Source organism: Anabas testudineus, chromosome 1, assembly GCF_900324465.2.
Source record: "Anabas testudineus chromosome 1, fAnaTes1.2, whole genome shotgun sequence".
Taxonomy (NCBI): Eukaryota; Metazoa; Chordata; class Actinopteri; order Anabantiformes; family Anabantidae; genus Anabas; species Anabas testudineus.
In genome coordinates, this window is record NC_046610.1 from 10,781,609 (window position 1) to 10,792,874 (window position 11,266).

Here is an 11,266-nt window from a genome sequence, read left to right on the forward strand (position 1 = left end):
CGGTGCGGTGGAGTTGACCACTTTGTAGGCAAGAGTCAGGGCTTTAAACCTGATGCAGGCAGCTACAGATAGCCAGTGCAGAGACCTGTATTAATTTGAACAGAGGCCCAGGTTTTACTGGAATCAGCAGCCAGAAACCTGGTGTCTTTGCTGCTCAACACAATGGCTACAACTAGCACAATCAGGCCACCTGCCTACCAAGAGGCTAACCAGTTGAACAGTCTGTCACTGATGCTCCTGCCACCTGTGCCTCTAGTGGAGGAATGAAACTCCATTCTTCCATAAGCTCATTAGGTGCTGATGAAGGTGGTGGAGAGTGCTATTTCAAACATTTGGGGCGGCAGTAGCTCAGGTTATAGAGCAGTTGTCTACAAAGCTGGTTCCTAGTTACCCCTGGCTACTTGTTGAGGTGTCCTTGGATAAGACACCTTTTAGTAGCACTGATATGTACTGTCTGGCATTACATACTGTCCAACCAGTATGTAATTATATCATTTGGCCAATATCTCCCGTACGGCTGTAGCTTTGCTGTAGGGGGCAAGCATTCCTACCACTGTCTTCCCACTTTCCCACTTGTTTAGAATATTGAAGGTTATCTGATCATATCACTTTTTTTCAACATCCCTGTAGACCAGCACATTTGGTTTCAGAATCTCAAATGTACATTCATCTTTGTTTTGAGTGTCTTTTTCACTACAACCATACTACAATATCCTTCTCTGGTGCTGCTGCTGACACAGTGATCATGTCCTGCACTGACATTCGTCAATGGAGTCAGTGCACTAGTTCACTGTGCATATGTAAATATGGTTGTGGAAGGATGCATTTATTTTTCAGCCTTTTCCTTTCATTTGTCGCCCATCTCTATATTGTCTCATAATAGTAGTATTATTTTTTATGTATTTATTTGTTAACGAGGCCTTTACTTTGAAATCTTGACCGGAAGTTGTATGATTGTAATACTGCCGGTCCCTCTGCTCCCGTGTCTGTCACATGTAGCGTAATGGATGTTATTAGCTAACGTTAGCTAAATGTGGGCTAGGGCCGCAAGAAACATTTCATTAGATTGATTTCAGGTAGGTTTAAGAGTTTGTTTGTTTTCAGTACAGTTTTAAATTGCAGTTACTCTTTATCTAACGTAAGCTCTAAGTCCAGCTAGCTAGGTAGCTAAGGTTAAACTTACTGTGGCTAAGTTGAGGTGTTGTTTCGGTAAGCTAGCTGTCAGCGCTGGGGAAACCTGGATGAGCTTTAAAAGAACTGGCCCGGTTTCGCTGTCATCGTTAACTGTTAGGCGCTAAACTGTTTTAGGTTGTTTTCTGCACAGAAATAGCTAATATAATATGATTAATGTAATTAGCTAGGTGTTAGCTAGCAACATATTGTTAGCAGTAACGTTAACGATAGCCATTGAGTAAACAACCTTATCTAGCAGTATAACTCAGTGTTACGGTAATATTCTGTTATGATTTGTGTAAGTTAGTGTTAAGCTGAATAATTAGCGTTGCACCTTTCGTGAATGTGGTTGCAACTGTCTATCACATGGTGAGATGTTTGCACTATACTGTTATTTTGCATAAGGCTCTGCATCTTTTTAAACTCAAGGATCCTCTGTTATTTAGTTAAGAAAACTCGTTAAGCACATTGTGAGCACAGCCTGTTCAAAAATATACATTATTCATTGCAGTACTTTGAATTAGAGCCAAGTGTGGACATTTGAGAAGTATTAGCTGTCAACATTAAATGTAGTGCCAAGACCAATTGTAATATTAGAAATAAAGACATACCATAACATAATGTTACTACACGCAGGCAAGCAGACATAAACAACAATGAATAATTAATAGATAATATCTGCCACATATATGTACATTTAAGTTTCTCTTTGAACTATATGCTGTACATAGGTAGTCTTGTGGTTGGCACACAGTGAGCACAGCATTGATGGTTAGATACATCTGTTGATGAATATGTGATGTTTATGTATATATATTGCATTTAAACTATTGTACTATACACACACACACACACACACACACACACACACACACACACACATATATATATATATATATATATATATATATATATATATATATACACACACACACACACACACAGACACACAATGTTATATTGCATTTCAAAGTACACTCATAATTTGTAAACATTGCCTTTCTTGGTGTGTTGTTCTGTTCTGTTCACTTTTGCAGGACTGTGCCAGACTTTGGATGGAGTCAGCATCCAAGTTTTCACTATTTTGTGCACTCACAGTTAGGAACCTCAGGTTTTGGGTTTCTGACCATCCTGCACATCATCAAGAGAAGAATGGTCAAGTATTTCTGTAATAACACCGACATTAGGAGCACATGGGACCATGTTGTCTCTGCTTTTTGGCAGAGGTACCCTAACCCGTTCAGGTATGTAGCATGAAGTTGCTATAAATGTCTTCACACCTTTCAAGATATTTTAGCAGTTTTGGCATGTTCTTTGACATTTTAAAATCAAGAACCTGCAATTAAACATGCTTACTTTTATGTTGATATATGCATGACAAACCTAACAAGAAGAAAGTCCAGTTGCCATGCCTCAACTTCCAGATAACTTCCCCTGGACGACTGAGAATCTTCACCGACAAATTATTATTATTTTTGTATCTGCTTTTAGTATTATTTTGTACATGCTACACTGAAGTGCAACCATTTCCAGGAATATGAGTTCACATTTTATGTCAGTGCTTTGTGTGAAATATGAATGATATCATTATAAAGGAAATAAATGTAAAAGAAAAAAAAAAAAAAGAGAGAGTCATTGAGATGGATTTCTATTGGAGACATGCAGAGATCTTGTGTAATTATTTAGCATGGATAACGTTTATCATATTGTTCAATTGTACTGTATTTCTTGAGTCTGATGAAGGTATTGAATGTGCATGGCCTTGTGTTTATTAACCTACAGCTAAAAAAAAAAAAAAACCTTGGTCATAGTTATAATAATAGAGAACTGAGAGCAGTAAAACTAAGTTTAGTCAATTTGCAGTTGTGTGAGTGAGAACAGTCAGCCTGTTTTGTTTGCAGGCCTATTATGACTTTTGGTAACAACATCAAGGACTTGAAATATCTTTATTCTGCAATAACAACATCAAAATACAAATTATACTAATATACTATTACTAGTAACTAGTACAAGTTAACAGTAACAATCTGCTTGTGTTTTTCTATCAACCAGCACCCATGTTCTCACAGAGGATGTTGTATATCGAGAGGTAACTGTGGACCACCGGCTCCTCACCAGACGCCTTCTGAAGAAGACCAACCGGCTTCCTCGCTGGGCAGAGCGGTTCTTCCCCTCTGGCATGTCTCGTTTTGTGTACATCATAGAGGACTCCATCGTGGACCCTGTCAACAGGAGTCTGACCACCTATACCTGGAACCTCAACCACACAACTCTTATGGTGAAGCATCTGATTCTCTGTTGTTTAAGTAATTTACAGTATACAGATAAGATTTTTTAATCCCGCAGTGGGGAAATTCCCATGTTTACTGCAGTAGAGGGAACAGAAACAAGCTCAAGAAGAGCTTTTAAAAACAAAGAGAAAAAAATATCTACAAATATTTAAATACAAGAAACTATAGCATAGCACTTTAAATTAAACTGCATAGAGTGTTGCCAGATGGTTTCCCTTCCTCATTTGCTGTAGGTGCATTTGTGCCAGAAATGTCAGATCTGAAATAACAAATTAATTTCCTGAATTTATAGTCATTACAGTTCGGCAGAGGAATCATCCTCACAGGACTTGTACATTATTAAACTTTAAGGTGTACTGTACTTTACACCGTAACCCTTTATTCAATTGATTTACTTCTGTTCCTAAATAGTGTGACAAGTTTTAATCTGTTGTTATTATTATTCTCTGTCTATTAGTCAGTTGAAGAACGTTGTATTTTCCAAGATTCGGTGGAGCAGCCAGCCACAACCCAGCTAAAACGGGAAGCATGGATATCCTCTAATGTCTACGGCTTTTCCAGACCTATTCAGGTACATTTACTCCTGCAGTGTTCGGAGGAGAAGATACTCTGGATAATTTTCATCATATTTTTCTGCCAAATGTTTGTCTCACTTCATTCACTAAGATCCATCATGTTCTTTATATAAGTCAGATGTGACTGAATCAGTACAGTGTAGTAGGATAATAGCTAAGTACACTTAAAGTTATTACCATAAAGTAGGATCTAAAGTTTTATTTTCAAGTCTTTAGTTTGATTTATAGATTATAGTGTGGGCATCAGAAGCATGGGAGCCAAAATGAGTGATCAATCTATGCCAAACATTTGTCAGCTTAACATTGCTAATATTAGATATGGAAGATACCAGGCTTTTTTTAAATCCCCAGAGAGACAATGAGACTCCTAAGTAAGTGCTGTTTTGCAGACGTCATTTCCTGTTCTGTCTTTTCCCAGGAGTTTGGATTGGCCCGCTTCAAGAGCAACCAGGTGAAGGCCATGAAAGGACTGGAATACGCACTGTCTAACCTCCAGGGTATGTGCATTTCACCAACAGAGTCAGGGGAAAAGTGCAAAGCAAAGACATTTAACTGTTGCCTCTTATTAAAAGGAGTAGGGACGTTTATTCTCTTATACGACTGTCAGTCATTGTGCACACTTTCTTCAAATGGTTATGTATATATTATGGCAAAACATCCTGGTTGCTTGTTGCTCGTCTCAGACCCACTAAAACTATTTTCCTTTTTTATTTGTGCTAAGTCTTCTCACTAACTATTAGTAAGTAGTTTGTCGTAATAATTTAGCAGGAACTGCACAGATTTACCAAGAAATATACTCATGCATGTTTATTGAGGAAAGAGGTTAATTTAAGCACCAGAAGCAGCCTCAGGTCCTTGTTGCTGCTGCTTAGAGATACCATGTGACTGCAGAAGGATATGAAACCATGAAAACTGTAGTGACAAACAGTTTGGATTTCTAGATTTAGGCACAGACCAAAACTATTTAGGTTCTCAGTTTTGCATAAACAAAATACTGTTGAAAATGTGATTTGAAAAAATAAAAACCTAAAAACCAAACACAGGGCCAAAAAAACAGACTATAACTGTTGATTGACTATTTGTCTAATTGATCTAATCGCAACACTTTTACAAGACTCAGAAAAGATTTAAAGAAAGATCTGACTTTCTTAACAAAAACAAATGAATAAACAAAATTAAAAAATAAAAAAGTCAGTTTTAATCATGAGCGTGTGTCTGGGAGGGCCATTACATGGAAAGGTTGTGTCTTGTTTGACATCGGGCCCTGACCACCGAGGTTTGTGTTGTGCTACAAACTGTGTGTTGTGCTGATGCAGCGTACCGTTGTCTGAAAGGACATTCTCCCATTGTTGTGATTCTGTCCCACTGCTCCTTTGTTGATGGCACTGCAGGGATTGGCATCAGGCTGAGCGTTGTGGTAAGTATTGTAGCAGTGGGGCATCCATCTGCCATCCCAGGCCTTTGCCCGGGGCTGTCACATGATGCCATGTGAGCCTCACACAGTAAACTGTGTAGATGAGGTAGCGACTCGTTTCCCTTGTGTACTGTGTATTCAGACTCATACTGTATTTACTTTATAAAGCAAAGACTAGAAACTGTTGACTAGTAAAACTAGAAAAAGGGATTCAAACGTTAGCCTAGTGTCTCTATAGAGGTAGATAGTTTAGTTGATCCTAATGTCAAAACCTACTGTACATGCTGCTCATAACGTTTTAGTACAGCTGGTCCATTTTAGTTCTCCAAAACTACAATGCAGTAACTGTTTACTCATGTTTTATGACTTTAGAGATGAAATGTCACACATTATACTGTAGTTGCATTAAAATGATTTTACAGCAGAGGAAAAACATTGACTATAACTACGTGGAAACAGTGAACAGGCAATGATAAGATAATGTAGAACAAAGGGGGCATGAAGTGATTTAGTGATTATTTATAACAATTTGAGGCATGTCAGAAGTTATTTATCTGGTTGTTGGCTGTGTTTGATATATTTTGGAGCACAGCGTCAAAACATTTCTTCTCTGACTGGACAAGTTGGGGGTGAACAAGGAAGGCTGGAGAGAACAGTGTCACTTGCAAGATGGATTTAGGTAATGCTGTGATTTCATGCAGAGCACCTGGGTCCGTGTAACTTTACTATCAGCAAATCTGAAATTAATGCTTTTCATGCTTGGTACGAACTAGAACAGTTTCCCCACTGTGACTGTGCTCGATCCAGTGCATGACCGGACACGAAGAACTAAATCATTGCTATCCTAAAATGAAGTGTCACTGACGGACTTCCTATCTGAACACACGCTCTCTCGACTTCATGTCACAGTTTGTGTCAGCATCCAGCTCATTAATCAGCTGTTCCTCATAGTAAACACTAGATATGATTTACATAGTTTGAGCTTAAGATTTCAGCAGCTCATTGAGAGAGAAGCCAGACACTGGCATAAAATAAAGCTCAGGAAGGAAACAGAACAGGAATCTGAACAATTGAAGGTTAATTTACATTAGTAGCAACCAGCAGAACATAGGCTGTGGAAATACTTGAACTCTACTGGCATCATGAAAGTGCCTGCAGGTGGATTTACAATTTTGTTAGGTGCTTTCAGAGAAGCAGTGAATTTACAACTAGCCGCCTTTCACTTTCAGAAGGAGTTGGTGGAGCCACTGGTTCAGACAAAGTGACACTACGAGTGAAGCAAAACACACAAAAGAAATCACCTGACTTTAGTGAGGCACAGGGAACAGGAAAACCAGTTTGTTATTTAAAACATTTAGTGTAAACAAGTGTTTGTTTGCTTTGTTTATGGCCTCTATGAATTCCTCAAATCCTCTCCTTCCAGTTATTGTAAGCCTCCAGACATGTGGAGAGGTTTCTTCCTCTGAGTACACAGTCCCCTTCTTATTTCTTCCACACTCCTACAGTAACCCCTGCTTTGTATAAAAGCAACAGTTCAGCTCTGATGTCTTCCCGTCTCATCTAAGAATTAAGGGAGGTCTGGTTGTTCTCATGTGAGGTACTTTAAGTTTGCTCACAGTAAGGTAAGGTAAAACACAAACAGATTTTGAAACCCACAGATCAGGATCCAGTGTGAGACGGTTATTTCAGCAGTAAAGACTTTGGTGTCTTTTTTTGTCACTTTTCCATTTTGCAGTATATTATATATTTTGTCAGTATATGAAGCTCATTTCATGCACCTGTCGAACTAATCGCAGAAGAATTGTTGGAGTCATGTTCTCATGTAGCTTCGACCTTTGTAGCGTTACTTTAGTGTTTTGGTTTGTCCCCAGTCTGACTGACTTCATACAACTTTGACAAATTATGCATTGTTTGAAAACTCAAACTCTCCCGATTGTAATTGTAAAATACATATTAGGATCCCCACATCACTTCAGCAGCTGCTTTCCCTTTTGTTGCAAGTTAACCTACACAACCAAAAAGTTACTCCTTAATTAGTCATTTGTAAGGCAAGACCCATGTCCAGTGTCCAAATGTGACTGAGTGAGACAAGAGTTATGACAATACCTTTTTTTTATACAGTGTGTGGTAACAGGTTCATTTAAATATATCATTCATCTAATCTTTTTAATAAGTTATTGAGTGCTAGATGAGACAGAGTGAGTAGCTTCTCATTTTTTTAAACAACCATGTCAGAATACACATCCTGTGGTCGTAAGAAGATCTGTTTCAGAAGGGTCAAATTATATTATATCTTGGCAAAAACATTAATGCAACTCTGGATGGGAATAAATGTTGTGACATTGCAGAAACTTCTCGAAACGATGCCATGGTGAATGTGTGCCGTCAAAGCTAAAGAAAACATAAAAAAGTATCACTGTAGCTGTTTCAGGAAGCCAACTACTTATTCTCTGCCTGTCCGTTGTCCGTCTGTCTCTTTCTGGACTCTGGTTTTGCAGGAGAGACGCCCCAGCGGCTGCTCAGGGACACAGTAAAGGATGCGTCGGAGAAGGCCAGGGAGGCAGCCAAGAGCCTGGCCTCAGCTGCAGCTGTTCCCAAGAAACCCCAGCACTACGTCTAACAGGAGCATGTGTGAAGAACAGCACAGGTGACGTGAACTCAGCACAGTTCCTCTGGATCTTCTCACCTAGACTAAATGGTTGCTGGGATCTTACAACATGTGAACTATCCTCTGTCAGATTATACTTTTACTTGACTACTTTTTTCTCTCTGTTCTCAGCTCTTTGTCTTTGCTATTTCTTTTTCTGCTTTGATTAGATCTCAGGTTTTTGTCCTTTGTATTAAACCTCCTGCCTTTGTGTTAAATTGCAGAATAGCTGCATATTTTAATGCTGTAATTACATCAGGTGTAAATGCATCTACTGGAAAAGACGAGGGAACCATTTAGCGAAGTTTGGGGGTTACTGAAAAATGTCTTTTTTCGTTTTTAAAAGACAACATATCGAATAAAATTACAGTGAAGACGTTGTTCATGTAAATTTACACCATATCTGGAAGCTGCATTTAATTTTTACATGTGTTTGCTAATGAAAGTTTATCATTCTAATTGATCATTAGAAAACCTCTTTGTAAATATGTCAGCACAGCTGAAAACTTGCGTGTTCATGCAAAACAAAGACATTTCCAAGTGACCACAATCCTTTCAATCGATAATCAGTACGTGTGCTTTTCTTTTCTATGTGCATTTCCTGCACAGTACCTTTTTCTGATACAAGTTCACCAGTTTATCTGTGTTTATGTATAAACTAATCTTAAAATTTGTTTGATATTCATTTAAGACAGAACAAACACAGTCTGTTTTCCAAAAAACAAATCAATATATTGTTCTTCTCTATATTAAATACATCATTGAAGCATTTGCGCTAAAGATTGTAAATGGACATAAGCTGTGTGAAGCACCTGTTGATGTGAAGCATGCCTTGAGGAAAAAAGGCTTGAAGGAAACATTAGAACAGTTCTTAGATCCATGTAGCTGTTCTTCCCCCTGTATATTGTTGTACTTTAGGTGTTGGTTCAGCCTGAAGTTCACAATATACCAAATTTTAACACTGGGACTGTGGGTAGGTTTACTTTCATATGATTTCCTGAGCACACAGGAGGAGGTTTAAGTAAAACTTCATTGAAAACGGTTCCTTTTTCTTAAGATTTCTCCTTTCTTCTTTGTTTCGACCTTCTCTAGGTTTAAGATTGTAATAAACTGACCATTTTCACTTAAACACATTAGCACACAGTAGGCATTACTACAGTCTACACACCATGTATTCTGTAATATTATACACCTAAATAGAAGTGTTAGTGTAGCATGGCCTATACTGCACCACTGCTGATTACAAGTTACCAAAGTGACTTATATATTATATACAAAAGACAAAATCAGCTGCTTCCTCATCGTCATGCTTAGAGTAACTATATAATGTTATTAGCCTTTAACTGTATGAATGCCTCAATCGATTTCAGCCTGCCTGTAGTGACTATATCAGAAAAAAAATAAGTGATTGCATTCCATGTAAGGTGGAATTGACTGACTTTTTTTTCTGTTGCAAGACTTGAATTAAAAAATAATTAAGTGATGTATTTGAAGGATCATTTAGCATTAAGCATTTGTGACATTAGTTCTTGACTATGTGAAGCCAGATAGGAAGATATAATTAAAATATGTAAAAACAAAAATAGAAATCTTTGTTTTTTTTTTTTTTTTTGGATGTTTTCCAACATATCCAAAAACCTTTTTCACCTCAGATGTGCATTTCTAAGCCCAGTGGGTGATGTATTTGTATTTGTCTAACTGAACTTGAATAAAAGATATCTAGTTATTTATTATTGATTTAAATTTGTCTCTTCCTTGATTGCTTTAGTTACTGTTTCTCTGTTCTAACAGTGATGAAACCTGAACTCTGACCTTTAAAAACTAGTTATTATTCCAGAATAGAGATTACAGTTTCACAGCTGCACAAACCAAACAGGAAGCTCATAACATTTCAACATCTTTATCTGCATATTCCTGCTGCTTTGTTCACTTGAAGTTTGTCACACTGCTCTATTCCACCCCCTCCATCCCCTTTGACAGGCAATAATGAGACAGTAGCAGCTTTATTTATAAAACATTTTAATTATATTACAATGAGATAATACACAATACCTTCAAGTGTTTGCTGAAATGTAGCCAGCACCAGGTACTCGTGTACACGCACTCGCTCACACACAAAACAAAAAAAAAAGGAACTTATATAACATCTTCTGGATGCATATTACATATCTGCTAAAAAGGAACATATTCACAGGTCTCTGGCACAGAACTCTCCCTACTCTGCACAGTATGTCAGCCCAAACGAACTCCCCAACATCCTCCTTATAACAACACCCGAGCCAGCCCACTCTCTGGGCTTTTGGGTTCATAACTCTGCCAGGACACATCTAATAAACACAGGCCTAGAGTGTCACCTGATACAGAGGTTGGAAATGAGGAGTAGAGACATAAAGGGTTAGAGTCCAAACAGGGGAAAGCTGTTCTAAAACCTACAAGCAGTTAAAGCTATTTGTCTGGAATTACATAAAGGAACATTTACTAATTACTCAACATGGAAGATTCAAAAGTGACTGTTTATTTGGCAGGAATAATATCTAATGGAAGTCAGTGTGTCGATTTTAGAAGCACCATTAATCAGCAGGCTGTGGGATAAGGAGGCGTCCTTTGCGTGCACTAACTTTTCTGCCTTGTCCCTGCTCTCTCTGCAGACGGTCCTTTGTCTGTGCTTCAACCTGATTTCATCCCAACCCTCTCTCTCTCTCTCTCTCTCTCTCTGTGTCTGCCTGCTGACTTCCCCAAACATCACACTGTGCTTTTGTGCTCTTAGAAAAACCCAACACGCTGAAGAAAATCTCTGTGCAACAGCAACATGAAAGCAAATATCTAACCTTGTCTGCACTTGCTCTGAAGTCACGTTTTTTGTTTTTTCCCCCAAACTGAGCCTCCGTCTCTCTGATGACTCTTAAATTGTGCTTTGATCTTAATGGGAGTTCAGTGAGGAGCCCCTTCAACTTCTTGACATGAATGTTTCTCATTTCCGAACGAGAAATAAAGTGGTAACATCTTCTGTTGCTTCCTAAAAATAAAAGCAACTGTGACTGATTTAACAGTCTTCATTAATCGGTACAATCTCTGCTTCTTCTTTTTTTTTTTTTAAGAAAATACATTTTTTTCAAGGCACATCATTAAAAGAATTTCCATAAACACTATCCATCCAGCATTCAAA

The 11,266-nt window shown here is 38.1% G+C and overlaps 1 protein-coding gene across 1 annotated transcript; it reads left to right on the plus strand.

Annotated features, from left to right (window-relative positions):
* Positions 1-971: 971 nt before the first annotated feature.
* LOC113162147 (PRELI domain-containing protein 1, mitochondrial-like) lies at positions 972-8,928 on the plus strand. The gene is made up of 6 exons (XM_026360172.1): positions 972-1,076; positions 2,211-2,417; positions 3,226-3,451; positions 3,922-4,035; positions 4,458-4,536; positions 7,952-8,928. The coding sequence occupies exons 2-6, from the start codon at positions 2,326-2,328 to the stop codon at positions 8,071-8,073; spliced, it is 633 nt and encodes a 210-aa protein (XP_026215957.1). The 5' UTR covers positions 972-1,076; positions 2,211-2,325; the 3' UTR covers positions 8,074-8,928.
* The last annotated feature ends 2,338 nt before the right edge of the window (positions 8,929-11,266 follow it).

Excerpts from the sequence above, each read along its gene's own strand:
- LOC113162147 (XM_026360172.1), top strand. The coding sequence starts at position 2,326 with ATGGTCAAGTATTTCTGTAATAACACCGACATTAGGAGCACATGGGAC. Across the intron at positions 2,418-3,225 it reads AGGTACCCTAACCCGTTCAG|CACCCATGTTCTCACAGAGG; the intron begins GTATGTAGCATG and ends TCTATCAACCAG. Across the intron at positions 4,537-7,951 it reads CGCACTGTCTAACCTCCAGG|GAGAGACGCCCCAGCGGCTG; the intron begins GTATGTGCATTT and ends CTGGTTTTGCAG.